Below are 17,080 nucleotides of genomic sequence, written 5' to 3' on the forward strand. Positions count from 1 at the left end.
TGAAGTTATGTACTTAGTTTAGATTATGACACTGCACGTGCAATACAAGTCAGAGAAATAGTTCTATCTGCCTGTAGTCATAGCTTTTCTTCTTTATAAGAGATAACTAATGCCAACCAAAAGGAAGGCTGAAAGTTGCATTTTTAATATTAAAAATGTTAACATTCTTTTAGGAACCATTATTCCAAAATTCAGGATAAGATGAAGAAAGAAAGAGAGAAAGAAAGAGAGAGGGGGGAGAGAGAGAGAGAGAGAGAGAGAGAGAGAGAGAGAGAGAGAAAGAAAGAAAAGAAAGAAAGAAAGAAAGAAAGAAAGAAAGAAAGAAAGAAAGAAAGAAAGAAAGAAAGAAAGAAAGAAAGAAAGAAGAGTTCCGTAAAAGAGATGCCACCATTTCGATTGCAAAGGCTTGATCCTAAATAACATTTTACCTTGTGTGATCGATAGAGGCACACAGAACAGAGTTCCTGACAAAGACTGTAGTATTTAGCTCCATTCATGTGGAGGGAAAAAGTTCATAAAGCTTTACTAAAATTATAAAAGACTTTTTATATGAATCCTTGTATGTGTTACTTTTAAAAAACACACAACTAAAACCAGTGGAGTTAGATAATTAGATATCTGGTTCCAATAGTAACTCATCATGATGTCCACCAGGTGATGGTGAGTTTATCTATATACAGTATTTGTACACACATGGTTCTTGGAATAGCGATCAGGCTCAGCACCAGGACCAGCATGATATCTTCAGGAAGCAGTCCAGCAAATACCAAAATAATTAAAGCTGATTTTCACAAACTGGAACAAACTGGCTAGGTAATACTGCTGGCTAAAACAGGTAAGCATAGTACTTATTCACTTATTTATTTAATGCATATAGCTGCCCAGCTCCCCTTAAGGAGACCCTCCTAATTATACTCCAGTCACTGATGAATTTTTGATATACCTCACATTTGTTATCTTTTGATGTGTTTTACCTTGAGAAGCAACTGATACTTGGTTATTCTTTGAATGGGCTTAATTAAGAAGTCGCTGAGAGTTAACCGCTGGTTTATTTCTTGTTGCACTTCCTATAAAATGAAAGTAGAAGAAATCACTGTTGAGAGAAAATAATTAATTTCTCCTTTGCTTTTTCCCCCATGAGACTCAAGGGAGCATATGTGGGATCCAATCAGGGCACTGACCACACTTTACAGTTTCTCAGATTCAGCAATTGTGCCTACAAAAATTAGTCTCAGGTTACGGAACATCTTACAATGAGCAGCCCATCATCTAAACAAAGATAGTCTTCAACTCATGACTATAGTGATGGATGGTTCGTAAAGTACCTCTAGCCTTTGCAAAATGTTGCACCACCACTCCTATGGTCAAATGATTACTGTCTGGCTGCTGGGCAACCTGTTCGCACTTTCAACTGGTTGCCAAGTGCCCTATGAGCAAATGATCACCATTTACCATCTTCTCTACAGACCTCCTCAGAAAGTCAATGGGAGATTGCCAACTGCTGATGCCTGCTTTGGCAGGCAGCTTGTTCAGCCAGCCCCCTAGAGACAAGAGGGAGCTGAAATCCAAGTAGGAAATGGAGAAGTAACACAGTAAAAGGTGCCTCAGGCAGCTGAGGAAGATCCTAGGAGGTCTCGTACACACTACGTGCAAATGTCTCTCCACTCAGGAGCTGAAAATCCTACTTGGATTTTGGCAGGGTGGATTTTCAGTTCCTCGGTGGAGCCTTGCCAAAGTATCCTCCATCCTGTCAAGACAGTTCTTGGAGCTCCAACAGCTTAAAGACCCATGAGATTGCTTAACATCCGCAATCTGGACTGCCCATATTGTGGTTGTTGAGCAAAGCAGTCGCATGACATCTCACTTAATGACCATTTCATTCAGTGACTGAGGTTCCAGTCCCAACTGTGATTGTAAGTCAAGGACCACCTGTACTATAACAAGCAGAATGCCATTATTCAGAAAATACTTGATAACATGCCTTACTGTATCTTTTCTATATACATTTATCTAATCAGTCATGAATCTGCTTCAAAATAATGTAAAATGTAATGTAATAATTAATGGCTTAATTGATGTATTTATAAGAAATTTAACCTTGCTTTTTACTAAAAGCAATGCCAAATTATCAGTAGTACTTGTCATTCAGAGCATTATATAACCCGAAAGTAACCCTAACTTGCAAGTAAACTTCAAAACAGTGTTACCAGAAATTTAATTTCTATATTACAGTTTTAGGAAAAATTTTAATCTGATTGAAAGTTAGAAACTAGTTAGTATTCAGGAACTACTCTCTTCCATTCCTTACTCACGTATACATTCTCCACTTTTGCCAGCTAAGAAGCCAAGTATCACCCAAGAACAAATATCCACTGTTAAATATGAGGAAGCATTTACTAAAAAAGCAGAACAACACAAGAGCAAAGCCAACAGTCCAAGCAGGGGAAAACTTGCTGGTGTAGATCCATGAAAAGACAAGAAGAAAGAGGAAACCAGGCCTCATAACTGAACTGTGGCACAGAACAGGCATCCAAACTTACCTCAAAATATGTACCACATTCAGCTACGATATATTCTGATTTTGGTTTGTTTTGACAGTACACCACGTACATGTGTAATCGCCTCTCCTGTAAAAAGTGAAATACACAGCTATTTTAGAATAAGCTGATGTTACAACTTTCACAGCCATTGGGCAGAGCAGAAAAATGAATTTAATCATGCACATTTTTTTCTGTCTGCTAATCTAATAAAAAAATGATGGGAGCGCCTTAAAATGTTGAAGAAAACAAAAGAACAAAAGATTAGTTCATATATACACTAAGCTGAGGAAAACATTAAGATGGGGTCGCTAACCAAAGCCACTTTTGTTTTAAAGGGTTTCAATCTAAATCTATTCCTGCTCCTCCTAGGCATGGGGGTCAGCACTTCTGCAACACTGTGTAATTGGTGCAGGGCTGAATACATAATTAAATACCATCAGCATACCACCAATATTTGACCCTGTGTCAATGGAGGACCTCTCCCAGCAGTTTCATGAGAGCAGAGTGTCCTGCATCACTCTAACCAAAAATCCCTGGATAAATCTCTTTCTGTCTGTCTCTCTTTCACACACAGGTTGGATCAGTTCTCTTAGGAAAAAATCAAACTACTGAAGAATGGTACCCATCATTCCAATCCCATGGAGTAAGAATAGAACAATACCATGAGTGATGGCACTGAAAGTCACTGAGACTTTAAGAAGGACCAAGAGAGTTGGATTCCTTCTGTCTTTGTTTCTCCAAAGATCATCTCTAAATGTTGACCATGCAGTTCTTGGTCTGAACTCTGATTGCTATCCATTCAGATAACCTTTTGCAAGTTAGATTCTGGAATGTATTACTTGAAGGTGTGTGTTCTGTTTTTGTACATCTATACTACATTAGATTTTTTTTCTTTGAAGGACTGTATCCTGAACACAATGACAAGGCTATATAACTAGGAAGAAAAACCTAATCATTATGCATAATCGTTTTAGTTTAAGAGGGTTGCAAGTTAAATGTTCAGCAAAGACTCCTTTTTATTATTTTGTTTGAATTGTAAGAAAATGCTAAGCAAAATATAGCTTTTTTTGTATTATGACTAAAATTAAAATATTGCCAGTGGTGGGATTCAGACGGTTCGCACCAGTTCGGTAGAACTGGTAGCTAAATTTTGCTGCATTCGGAGAACCGGCTGGCTTCCAGAAATCCAGTCTAGGCCTCGGAGGACTGGAGAAGGCCTCCCAGGCCTAGAACAACCCACTGGAAGAGTATGGATGCCACTTCTGGAAGTCCATTCTAGGCCTCGGAGGCCCAGGCTTGCATCAAATAAGAGAACCAGTTGTTGTATTTGAATTCCACCACTGAATACTGCTTATATCTAGAAAAGAAAAATGTGTGAAATAGTGTATCTTTATAACTTATGGAAAATTAGAATATCGTGACTTAGAATTCTTATTTGATATCTTTAAAAAATGATGCCATAAAGTGAGCAGATCTGAAATGCATTTAATTTCTTTTTAAGAAAAGTCTAACTTGTAACACTCACATGTTTGATGAAGAGCTGTGCTAAACGGTCATGTTCCTGAAGGCACTTTTCCAGTTCAGTAAGAAAAAAGCTGCAATATAAAATAGGCAAACTATGTTCAAAATCCCTCTTTTCCAATATGCTCCATTGACACACTGTATAATTCTATAATATAATTCTATAATTAGAAAATAAACTCGATGTTACATTAGTTACCTCTGAAAGAGGGACTGGAGTTCTACAAACTCCTCTGCCTTAAATCCCAATTTTATTCTCTGTCTTTTCTGCTAGTACTCTCATATGAATTGTAGCTTCATCTGAATGTTGTATTTCCTTGCAAATATCACTCTACTCACATTTCAGACAGTTGTCATGCCAACAATTAATTCCAACTGGCAGTCCTTAATGTCTTAAAATAAATATTGTTTAAAAATGCAAAATCCTATTGATCCTCACATGACATAGTTTTAAATAACAGAAAGGGCCAGGATTATAATTCCAGCGACAAAAGAACAGTAGGTACAATACAATAGCAACCCTTGTTTAAAAAAAATAAGTCATAATCTTCTTCAGCTAATGCCAACAGCTAAAGAAGAATCAAGACAGTTCTGGAACAATGTTTTCCCTGTCTGTTAGTGTTGCAGGGTAAACCAGATAGAAATCACAAACAGATGAGCTAATTCTACAGTACTGTAAAACTACATTGACAGAATACATAAAGACAATCCTTATAAAAGTATAAAAAAACTTATCATTAAAAATAAAAAAATAAACATTTAAAATATACAAACCACATGGAGAGAATACGGTAAAGATCAATTCAGGTAGCCTGATCTCGAGAAATTGAGTTGAAAAATACATGCAAAAGAGTGGAATACTTCCTTATGATAATTATGAATGAAATGATAAAAATATGTACAATCTAGGTTGCTGTGGATGCGTCTGAAAGCAGAAGTATATAGATTTGTGGTAATTGCATGTTATTGTCTGATGAATGAAGATACTGGAAGATATTTTATTATTGGATTTTTAATCAATTTTTAAAAAATAAGAATGGCCTACTTAAATATATTTTTTAATTTGTTTTAATTTTGTATATTGTATCAATTGTTCTGTTTTTAATTGGCTGTAAGCCGCCCTGAGTCCACCAGGAGAAGGGCGGGATATAAATGCAATAAACTTAAACTTAAACTTAAACCTATGGGTGAATTTGGAGGGAATCTGTGTAACATTCTACATGAAGGCAACCCAAGGCAAAAGCAAATTCTGTAAGGTGATAGAACAGATGGATGGGAATGAGACAAAACCAAGGAATTAATGCCAATCAGTGGTGGGATTCAGCCAGTTTGCACCAGTTCAGCAGAACCGGTAGCTAATTTTTTGTTGCCCAGGCCCAGAATGTACTTCCGGAAGTGGCATCCACACAGAGAACCGGTTATTCATTTGAATCCCACCACCGATGCCAATGATGACTTTTTGGTCAACACATGCTTAGAAAAACTCTCTGTGTTTTAAATATATGACTGTAGCATAAGCCTAATTATACATATGTGCAGATGGAAAAGGAATTAAGCAAAAAGCATGGCTGATTTAACTGTTTACCACAAAACTGTGAAAATGAATGAAGCATACAAAGGTAGTAAGATGTTCTGAATGTAAGACAAACCATTATTTAGTAACTTCAAGAGTGAATTTTGGAGAGAAAAGGTTGAAAGAAACCAAATAAAAACAGAATGACTACTGGGAGACGCATTTAGACGTACATGCGTACAAATTCTACATGAAAAACATAATTTTCTAACAGAAAGCATAAAAAATGTGCATATATAGAATGTATATAGAAAGCACTTAGAATACAGCACAAAATAATCGTGCGACACAGTGCCATAAGTGGATCTATGCCATAAGTGGATATTTGGGTTGCTTGCAAATGAGAGAAGAAAGAGAGAAGTAATGACTGGTCAAATTAAATGCATATAAATATAAATATTCTACAATTTAACATTAGTTGTTTATAGTAGCTTGTAGACTTACTCTTTGTGCCAATCATAGATCTGGTGAATGTTTCCAAATACAATCTTGTCTTTCCCTTTCATATCTTCAGGAACACCTTTTTCTTCTATTCTTTTCATAAATCCCTTGGAAAGGAAAATCAAAATAGTGATTAAGCAATGGCAGACAGGAATATGACCAGTAATAATCTTCATTTTTCAAGCAAACAAAATCAACTACTCATTGTAATAGGAGATTTTTATATGCAAGACATCATGCTTCTCTTAGTTTCTTTATTAATAGTTTAGCAATATGTCAAGTTTAGATGAGCCTTAAGGACTTGTTGACAACTTGTTTAGATGAGTTTAAATCAGTTAGACTTTTAAGAATATTTAGAATGGCTTGCAAAAAGTCAATATTAATCAGATTGTGATTTAAAAGTTCTCAGTATTAGCTTTTTATTGAAAAACAATTTATATCTAAACTAATTTATTTTAACTTACCTCCACCACAGTTCCTAAGTCCTTGACATAGTCTTTCTCTGTTTGTATCAGTTCATTTAGAACAAACCTAGAATTCAAAAGAGGTGTATATCGGTTTCACAAGGCCTCTACTCCAAGCACTGACCAAAACTATTTCTAAATTAATGGAGTGTGACTAGTTAGTCAGTAATGCAATTCCCATTAAGCAAAAAATTCTGAATAGTGCCAAATTTGAATATCCTCATACTGAAAAGATGAGCTGAGTAAAAAAAAAAAAAAAAAAAAAGGCAAGGTGATAGAAGCTGGCTGAAAGCATACCAGAATAACCCTCATCTTCTACTGACTTATCTTTTGTATTATATAAAAATAAAAACTTAATGAAGAACTAGGTTTAGTTTGCTCCCATTGCCTTCAGCAGATCTGATTGCCTTTGAATCTCTTACGTCTTCAATGTGATTTTGATTAAACCAAGACAAACCCAATGGATAGAAGGTACGTACTGGCTAATGTCTATACTTTCCTTGTCTTACAGTACTTGATTCTGATCTTATCACTCTTATCAATGTATACTTTTTAGACTCCATCCAATTTTATGCAAATAGGTTTTTTTTCTACCGGAATAAAATTTGCTCTCCTCTCCACTTGTGGATATATCAAATCCATGATAAGACCCTGTTTGGTGTAATGGTTAAAGTGCTGGCCTAGAAACCAGGAGACCATGAGTTCTAGTGCCGCCTTTGTCATGAATGCTGGCAGCTTGACTTTTGGTCAATCTCTCTCTCAGCCCAACCTACCTCATATGGTAACTGTTGTTGTGGAGAAAACAGGAGTAGGAAGGAGTATTAGGAATGTTTGCTGCCTCAAGTTACTTACAAAGTAACAAACACAGGATAAAAAGCTAATAATAAATAAATCTGCTCTTGATAATATGGGCTGCGGCTGAAGAGGGAGTTTCTTCCCACAGACATTTCTAAACTCTAGTAGGAGATGGCATCAGATATAGAGTTGCAAAACAGATCAATAACAGATTAACTTACATCCTGCCTCTCATAGCTTTGGCCTTTTGTTCCTCTTCGAGGTTTCTTGAAGGAGGGGTTGAAGGTGTCACAATTTCATTCAAGCATCCAGTACTATCCTTTAAGCTTCCTCGGTAGGAGCCCCCTTCCAATGTCTTAAGAAATAAAGAAGGGGGGGGGGGAGACAAAAGATAAAACTAGAAATTATAACCACTAACTAGACAACATATTTACCTTGTTTTCTCTGATATTTTAGATTTATAATAACTAATTATGAATAAAACATTTCAGTATTTGATTAAGGCTAAGGGGAAACAGTTTCTAGCATAACAGGAGTGTTGTCTGCATAGCAACTCTTCTAAATAAATGGATAATAATTTTTTCCTCTCAAGATCAGATGCCTGTCTGTAAGCAGAGATTAAACTACTGTTTTCCAGTTTAAAAAAACACAGAGAAAATTGGATTAATGTTAAAATGTTGAGCAGAAATCTAGATACACGAAAAAGGAAGAAAGTAGAAGGCTGATATAAAACCATAGGCACAAGGTTAATTTTGAAAGGAATTAAATTAAAACAAATTGTTATATTATAGCCAGCTGCAGTATTGAGTTGCTGTCACTTTTCTTTCAGCTAGCTGAGTATTTGTAATGTTCAATTATTAAAAAGTGTTATGCAATGTTGTTTAGTTTTAAGCACAGTCCTTGGAGCTCTTTTATTCTGTTCAAGATAGCTTGTTACTAAACATTCTTATCTAAAATTGTTATTCTTGTTCACATTCCTCATTGCACTGTACAGTCTTCATTTATAGGTTAACTGAAGTTCTTTAACTGAAGGTAAAACATTAAAATGAACATAAGGCATCATAAACAATGCTAAATATCTTTGAACCAAAGTTTCCAAAACTAACTCTCTATAGTGACAAAAAAGGTGTGACTACCATACATGAAACAATAAGCATCACTTACAGCAAATATTTAAAACAGCTAACACATCTGAAAACATTTTCATGACAGCATTTCTACACATTTTATATTGATTTTCATGGTCATTTTTTTCACTGACTAATGTCAAAAAAGTTGTGATGACAAGAAAGCTGCAATCGTATGCCTAGAGGCTTATCGAATAATGCATACAATGAATGAATCAGCATTGATCAATTTTACAAAGATGTTATCTCAGTTTACAACTAAAAAAAACCTACAGAACACATGTTTAGTTAGATATTCAAATGTGCAGAACAACAATGATGAGAAAGCAGGATTGGTTGGGACAGAGACTAACTGACCTTCTGTGTAGCTACACTATAGTTTTGTCCAGTGGATCTCAGGACTCTACACTTACCAGCTTGCTTTTGACCAATTTTTCTATTGCACTGACAAGATCCGCAGCAGTTGGGACATCAGAGCTGGTCTGTCGAGAAGCTAGCAAAGAGGAAGACTGCAAGACACCAGTTTGCAAAGGAACAGTAGGTTAGCAGGAATGAGAAGAGGAAAGCTGTTAGCAGTTTGAGGTCATACATTAGGTTTAAAGCAGGAAAAACATGGCGGAAGCAGGAAGAGCTTATGGGGGAGGGGAAAGACCACGACATATACAAGGCACAGGACTCAACAACAGACTGGCACCCCCCAAAACAACAAAAAACAGTTCTGAAGCTGTGATTAGAATTTATGTTCATGATGGTTCAAAGTTGTTTTTTTTTACAAAAAGCAAAATAAAAATGCCAAAGAGATCAGTTTTCTTCTTGTTTACATATTTCAAGATGTCAACAGTGTTCTTCTGAATCAGCAGATGTTAAATATGTAAAATATTTGGGGATGTGGGGAAGAATAAGGCTTTGCTTCTTCTCTTCCTATAGTTCACGTATTTCTTTTCTTACTATGTTAATTTTTATACTTAAGTAGTACAAGGAAAAAGTTGAATCAAGCTAATTGTATTGCTAGTCCAGTATTCTATCAGCAGAAATCTTTCTGTACCAAGCATGATTGCTGAATGCTGCTAGATATTCAATATATAATTTGATATTAAAAACAAAAAAGGACTTAAGACTGTTATTTTTTTCCACTGACATCATTGAAAATGTGAGTGGGGAAGAGAGATAAGAATGTCAGTTGCTACCATCTTTATTCCATTAAAACTATCAAGCAAGAATCTACAAAAGAAAGCAAAATAGCTTCAATTCGTGCTACAATTTTTGTGGGCAACACTTCACAGTGCATTAGATATTTTTACAATATATCCAGAACTGCTCCCCACCCATTTTCTACCTTAAGAAAGTAACATTTGAAGCAGTTACTCTCCAATATTCAGATATTCTCTTTTCTTGTCCACTGGTTTTCAAGTAGTAAAATACATGGCTGCTGAATGTGTAAATATCTACATAGATTCTAAAGGTTAGATCCTAGGACTTGGCTATTTTAAAAGCAAATAAGGAATATTTCTGCACCAAGAAGAAACATGGGGCCTAAAAAGAACAACTGGGGCATTATACAATCTATTCATCTTCTTTTCTTGTACATACATTCACATATACAAATTTTGGGATATCAGACTCACTTTGAAAGTTCTTTAGCATAAACAGATCTCCAATGAAGAACTTTATATGGCAACATGAGTTTCTGACCTATTTCTTCTGCTTTGAGGATATTACTGACAAAGAGGCAAATGCAGTGGGCTGATTCTGATTCCTAAAATACTCAAAAGCAATACTACATGTTCTCAAAAATATCTTTCTCCATGTTCCAACTCTTCTATGCAAAAAGAACTGAACATATTCAGAAAAATGTATAATCAATCTGAGAATTGTGTAATACCTAGATGTGGGTCACCTGTGTTCTTGAAGGTAGAAGGCTCTTTATAAACTAATCTTTATATAATTTAATGATCTCCACAGGTGTAGACTTCCCTGAAGGAGGAGTAAAATAATCAAAGTTCAAGAAAACTGTAGTGAAATTAATAAGTGTGGTTGAATTGGACCCAAGTAGTGACAGGCAAATAACTCTCTCAACAAAATGGACTATTGTACAAGCATTAGGTAGCAGTGCCAGATGAAGGTTTGCTAAGAACTGTTAGTGAGTGATGTATCATTCTTGTTGCATTATTCCCTAAGAATATTGTGCACTAAGAATTTTGTTTATCTTCTCTCATTGATTCTGTGTGACTGATAGGCTACCAACAAGCCATATTAAAACAATTCCAGGTTATGAGAAAGTTTACTTTTTAACCTGGAATGTAGAAGAATTAGCGCTTACTAATAATAGAGAGGTGCAAGCTTCAAAAATTATTGAGAAATACTGTAGCAAACAGAGCATTGTTACTTGTTGGAGAAGCCTATCTTTTTTCAGATTTCTATGTCAACTAGATTCATGAGATCTAAAAACTCCAGTTTTCAAAGTGAGTAAAACCATAATGATTAAAATATATTTAAGGAAAGTAGAGTTGCTAGCAATGTCTTTTCCCTTGGGAAAGTAAGGACTTGTAATTTATTTTAATTCTTTTGCTGTATACAGACAGCAGTGCAGAATCACAGTTTGTTTTCACTACAGTTCATTCAATAAGCATTGTGACTGACTTCAAACACTACACTAAGCCATAAACGGTGGCATACAAACTGCAGTGCCTGAGTGAACACAACAAATTACATTATGACTTTTCATGATATATGAACTCAGATATGTAATCCTTCCAAGTCAAGTAATATCCACAATATTGACTATTCTTCAGTCGTCTGATCAGAAAGGCAGCCACTATTGCTCTAATGGCCTTTCCCCCCTGAAGTTATGCAACACATCTAGATTATAAATGAAGCACTCCAATCGTTAGCAATCCACGAAAATACAAATTTCAAATATTAAAGTCTTTGTGCTGTTCGGTACCATTTGCTTGTAATCAAAAGAGCACTAGGAAGCTGAAAATTATATTGGAAAGTTGTACCCAAGAGCAAGGGGCAGTTATATCATTCTCTGTAGAGCATTCTATCAAAATGACCTTCTCTAACATTATTGCTCCAAATAATGGCATGGTTATTAATTATTATCTCCTCCCAATAAGAAGCAGATTATGGGGAGAGAGGATAAGAAATCAGCCTTCAGGAGAAAAATTACACAGTCCTTCTGATGATTCTTGCAAATCTATGGTGAATTACGAGTGAATAACTTACTTAGCACTTTTGGATTTGTTAGGAAAGCTGCTGTGGAATTGTTATCTAACTTTCCACAATGCAGGATGCCTCATTAATTACTTGATAAAGAATAACTAAAAATGTTTTATATGAAAATAGACAATTTTGACATATTAATAAAGATGCTCAAGAGAGAAATAAGGCAGACTTCTGCCAGTTGACAATTCTAGATAATTGATAAAAGAAAATTAATGACTAGAAGATATGAGTAATATACAAACAAAGAATGGTGGAATCAAATTCTTATATTATACATGGTTTCAAACAAGTTGGAGATGATGAGAGGAGTTGTTTAAAACTACTTGATGATCAACTGCTATAAAATAATGGTTATCAGATATCTTTCTTAGGATCCGAAGAGGTTCACCAAAAGTTTAAGAATTCCCACTGACAAGATCACTAGAAGAAAATATTCTTCCATGAGGCAATTCTTTCCTTGGATTTTTTTGTTGTAGCAGGGAAGCATTTGGGTATGATTTTAAAAATTACTCTTATTTTACAGCTGCTGGAATTGGGTATGTCTAGTTTAATGAAGAGAAGGACGAGGGGGGACATGATAGCAGTGTTCCAATATCTCAGGGGCTGCCACAAAGAAGAGGGAGTCAAGCTATTCTCCAAAGCACCTGAAGGCAAGACAAGAAGCAATGGATGGAAACTAACCAAAGAGAGAAGCAATCTAGAACTAAGGAGAAACTTCCTGACAGTTAGAACAATTAACCAGTGGAACAACCTGCCTCCAGAAGCGGTGAATGCTCCAACACTGGAAGTTTTTAAGAAGAGACTGGACAGCCATTTGTCCGAAATGGTATAGGGTTTCCTGCCTGAGCAGGGGGTTGGACTAGATGACCTTCAAGGTCCCTTCCAACTTGACTATTATTATTATTATTATTATAAGATGGTAATAGAATATAATGCTCGAAGTGAATGCAACATTTTCCCTATATTCAGAATTCAGAAGAGTTTACTGTATCCAGAATTTTCTTGGTCGTCAACTGAACTTTAATAAACAATTAAGAGGTCTGACTGCTAAGAAGTCCAAAAGTCCAAACAAAATAAATGAAGCATCATTGAATACCTATAAAAAGTATGAATGTAAAAAAAATCAAGCTACAAATGTAGGCAGGTTAAATTATAAAGACTTAAGCAGGAAATAAGACATCAATGTACTTAAATATACTGTATAACCAAGATTTTGAAAGTAGATGATTCAGTTCCATTTTTTGCCTAGGAAAACATCAACAAATAAAACCACATATAACAAACTTGATGTTTTGGATCCTAATGGAGTTTTCCCCCCTTTCTTTTTAATGAAGTCATCCCAAGGAGAAATGCAAGTTAGAGCCTTACCATCTCATCTTGTGTAGGATCATTATCAAAAATCTTCATTGGAGGAGGAAGTGGTGTATGAGATTCTTCATCTGGTTCATCTTCGCCCCATCCTTTCTTGCTCTTCTGAAAGCAAGAGAATCATGTTTACAAAGACATGAACAGTTTAAAGGAAAAAAAATCTGTCCAAATATCTGACTAAGGGTTAAAAGAAAACCGCAGAAAATAAAAACAGGTTTATGTTTTATTACATCAAAATTAATTTGAATTCAGTGTACAAAAATCAAATAAATGAATAAATTCTTGCTTCTCCCCGACTAAGGCAACTCCTCTTACAGTCTTCTTGAGGATTGGGAAAATACTGTGGGACATAATGATGGAAACTTTAGGGATAGCAGGAAAAACAACAACCCCACGCTGTTCTGTGACCTTCCTTCTATAAGAATCTTCTATTTGTGGAAGAGTACCGGTAAGTCCCGAGTCACCCCATAATACGGAGCCAAAATTAGAATAAGAAAATAATATATGTGAGAATGAGTTTTCACACATTTACTTCCATTGTATAAAGGCTACTTTACTCATTGCTTCACTCAAGTATTATTCACGGCAACAAAAGAGCGATTCACCCAATTCCTGTCATCAGTGCTCAATCTCAGCATTAAACTGGGGTCTTTTCCCCACATGCCCAGTGATATGCTTAAGACAGGAAGAAAACGCACCACTTTGAAAATCACTACCCACACACTGTTCCTGCCACGCTTGTAAAACAGGGCCAACCTCATATGAGGGTGGGACTGTGGCTGTGCAAAGACTGCCTTGAGGGTGTGGGGCCAGAAGAGCAGGTGCAGGGAAGCTGCTGCTTCTCCTTTGTAGCAAGTGCTCCCTGCCTCCTGGAGAGGAGACAAAGAACACTGCAGAGGTTACTGATAGAAAAAACAACCTTGTGAAACATCTTCCAAAAATTATTATTCCTACTTCTTCAGCTTAACAAGAAAAAAAGAAGAGAGAATGCTGGCTGCTAGGGAGGCACTGTGCTTTCCAGTAGGGTAAAGCAGAAGTGGGAATGGAGTTATAGATACCAATGCGGGTGGGGAGTGGGGATGGTCCTGCAGCAATCCAACTGGAGCTTTTCAGATCCCTAAGGTCCTTGAGACTCCTCTTCTGCACAAGCCAGAATGTTCACAGAGACATTTCTTTCCTTTTCCAAATGAAAATACCACTCCCCTATTAGACCACTTGCTTCAGATTCTTGAGACAAAGACTGTGTCTAGTAGGTAAACTTGACACTGGGACAAAAAGGGTGTGTGGATGTAGTCTAGATTAGACTGTCAATCATGATTTTTAATCAGCTATTGAAAAGCAGAATAGCAGAAATGAAAATGTTAGGCTCAAGTTAGCATTCTTAAAAATATAATGGCAAAGTGTACTTGTACCTCATCGGCACTGTCTCCCTGAGGTGTGGTTTCATCTCCAGGCTTGGGGGAACCTAGGTCGAAGCTCTTCCTTCCTTCACGTACTTTCTTCTGTTTTTTGATGTTGCTGTCAGCTTTCCCACTGTTCAGGCGGCGTACAGGACTTGTTAGCCATTTTTTCAGGGTATTGGTTGAACGCTTTGGACCAGGGGAGCTCTGGATAGAATTAAGGGACGTGTGGGGCTGCAAGTTAGCCACAGAATCAGATTTTGCTCCATTTTCGTTGGAGGAGGTGGAATAGGCATCTGCCAGAAAAAAAGAAAATAAGGATGCTAAACAACAGTTGTCTAAGGCTTGATAGTCGCTCTGAAAATAGTGCCTGCAAATTGTTGACAAGGATTAAAATTAGAAGAGTACAGGCTACACCAGAACTGCATTCAATGAATTAACTTCATTTCCCGGTTTTATAAATGACTCCCATTTCCCTTTCAGGCTTTTCTGTTTTCTACCTGAAAAACACACTAATTTTTTATTGTCTGATCTACTTGGCATCAATACATTCAGAAAAGAAGTTTTCAACAGGGGAACTATGGAGATTTCTTAAGTTCACAGTGTGAGTACTTTTCCTGCTGAAAGAAAGAAAGAAAGGCTAGTCTGCTTGTATCCTTGCTGTAAGAACTTTGATTTTTCTGCAAAAACAGAAGTCACCTAGGGACGATACATTTATACGAGTAACTGATTCTAGCTACTGAATTTTCCTACCACTGTTATTTTTCCTCCTGTTTATGCACCCAAATCAGCATTAAAACTGGCAAAAGATAAGCAACTGCTGAAAAGGGTTCCACTATGTTATCTGCTGCTTGATAGACCTCAAACTTTTTCCATTTACAAAATTCACATGACTTAGAAGGGGTAGAAACAGAAGAATCCAAACTGTTATCAGACCACAATTCCAAGATTGTTTAATTTTCACTCCGAAGATAATTTTATCTACTTCATTCTTTTTTCTCCTCCAATTTTACAGGAGGACCTTGAAACCATTGTATGCTCTACAGGATCCCTCCCTGAAAGAAGTGTTATACTTTGGAAAAGTTTCAGCTACAGTACCCTTGCCATGCCACTTGGAACAGCTGGTTAAAACTAGCAGTTACTGAATTAGCTTATTAAACCCTAAAATAAATGCCAGCATCTGAATGCCTGGCAAGCTGCTGAATTGGCACCTCTGTACAATAGAACTTTGTTCATCGGGATAGGAGGCCTGCTGTAAATCAAGCTAGACTTGCAAGTTGGAGAAAAGTTTTTATTTGTCTCAATCTCCAGTTCTAGCGAGAAACAGCTAGAATGCCATCGGTATAATTTCATGATTTTATGCTCCTGAATAAAACTATTGCCCAATAGAGTTCCACAGCAAACTATGCATTTAGCTACATATAACTGGAAAATGTAGTTATCAAATTATCAACTGGGACTTCTGAAAATATGACCGAAAGACAAGTTCTTTACAACCACTTATTTCTACTTTATGAGGTTTTTAAGGAACAAAAGGATTCTTTTTTAAAGTCGAATTTACAGATATTTCCTCTTTCAGCACATAAAGCATGTGAGGTATATTTTGGAAATGCTTATATAACCTTCAACACAGCAAAAAAAAATATATGAGGAAAAGTGGAGTGGGCTGTGGTTTCAGTGTCGGCAACTAATTTTATATCTATATGATTTCTACAGATACTATATGTAAAAACCCTTGAAACTGTTTGAGTTAAACAATGACATTCTATGCAATGTTCTGAAAAACAGAAGTGGGAGTAAAGAAGTTGCCTCACTTAGTAGTTGCACACAATATATGTTGAACAATATTTGCTAATTTGCACTGTGTTTTATTCTGATTTCACCTCATTCACATCAAGGTACAAGAGGAGGTCATTCTGAAACTTTCTGAAATGTTAAAAAGCCCAAAGATTCAATCCGGTTCTGTTTTTGCAGCCAAAAATAAATATGAATTTAAATGATGCCCATATGTCAGAAAAATACTGGTTGGAATTTAAACAGTGCTCTACATCCTAGTGCTCTAAGCACACCAAATTTCCAATGGAGCAGACTTCCTCTCAAACAGGCAAATCAAACAGGCAAATCAAACAGGCAAATCAAAAGCACATTTCACCGAGCAAAAAGAACTATATTTGTTATGTTAGGAAATTCAGCAAAGAAATCCAAAGTCTACATTAGGATGCAGATAGTATCCGACTTACAAGCATTCGTTTAGCGACCGTTCAAAGTTACAATGGCAATAAAAAAGTGACTCGTGACCAATCCTCACACTTACCATTAATGCAATATTTCCACAGTCATTTGATCGAAATTCAGGCATTTAGCAACTGGTATGTATTTATGACCGTTGCGGCATGGAGGGTCATGTGATCACCATTTGCAACCTTACCAGCCAACTAGCAAAGTCAACGGGAGAAGCCAGATTCGCTTAATAACTGAGTGATTCATTTAACAACTGCAGTGATCACTTAACAACTATGACAAAAAAGGTTATATAATGGATGCAATTCAATTAACAACTGCCTTGCTTAGCAGCTGAAATTCTGGTCCCAACTGTGGTCATCGGTCAAGGACTGCCTATACA

At 36.2% G+C, this 17,080-nt stretch overlaps 1 protein-coding gene across 1 annotated transcript in view; it reads right to left on the bottom strand.

Moving 5' to 3' along the window:
* Positions 1 to 17,080, bottom strand: part of KALRN (kalirin RhoGEF kinase) — a 536,528-nt gene that overhangs the window by 43,285 nt on the left and 476,163 nt on the right. Inside the window, exons 35-43 of the mRNA XM_029284454.1 lie at positions 14,470 to 14,753; positions 13,058 to 13,162; positions 8,875 to 8,970; positions 7,556 to 7,689; positions 6,540 to 6,606; positions 6,079 to 6,182; positions 4,066 to 4,135; positions 2,541 to 2,627; positions 975 to 1,067 (exon numbers count right to left, since the gene is read on the bottom strand). Of these exons, the coding sequence (XP_029140287.1) occupies positions 975 to 1,067; positions 2,541 to 2,627; positions 4,066 to 4,135; positions 6,079 to 6,182; positions 6,540 to 6,606; positions 7,556 to 7,689; positions 8,875 to 8,970; positions 13,058 to 13,162; positions 14,470 to 14,753 (1,040 nt within the window). The remainder of the gene's footprint in view (positions 1 to 974; positions 1,068 to 2,540; positions 2,628 to 4,065; positions 4,136 to 6,078; positions 6,183 to 6,539; positions 6,607 to 7,555; positions 7,690 to 8,874; positions 8,971 to 13,057; positions 13,163 to 14,469; positions 14,754 to 17,080) is intronic.

This window comes from Protobothrops mucrosquamatus, unplaced genomic scaffold, assembly GCF_001527695.2.
Source record: "Protobothrops mucrosquamatus isolate PMUCROS unplaced genomic scaffold, P.Mucros_1.0 scaffold606, whole genome shotgun sequence".
In the NCBI taxonomy this organism is placed as follows: domain Eukaryota; kingdom Metazoa; phylum Chordata; class Lepidosauria; order Squamata; family Viperidae; genus Protobothrops; species Protobothrops mucrosquamatus.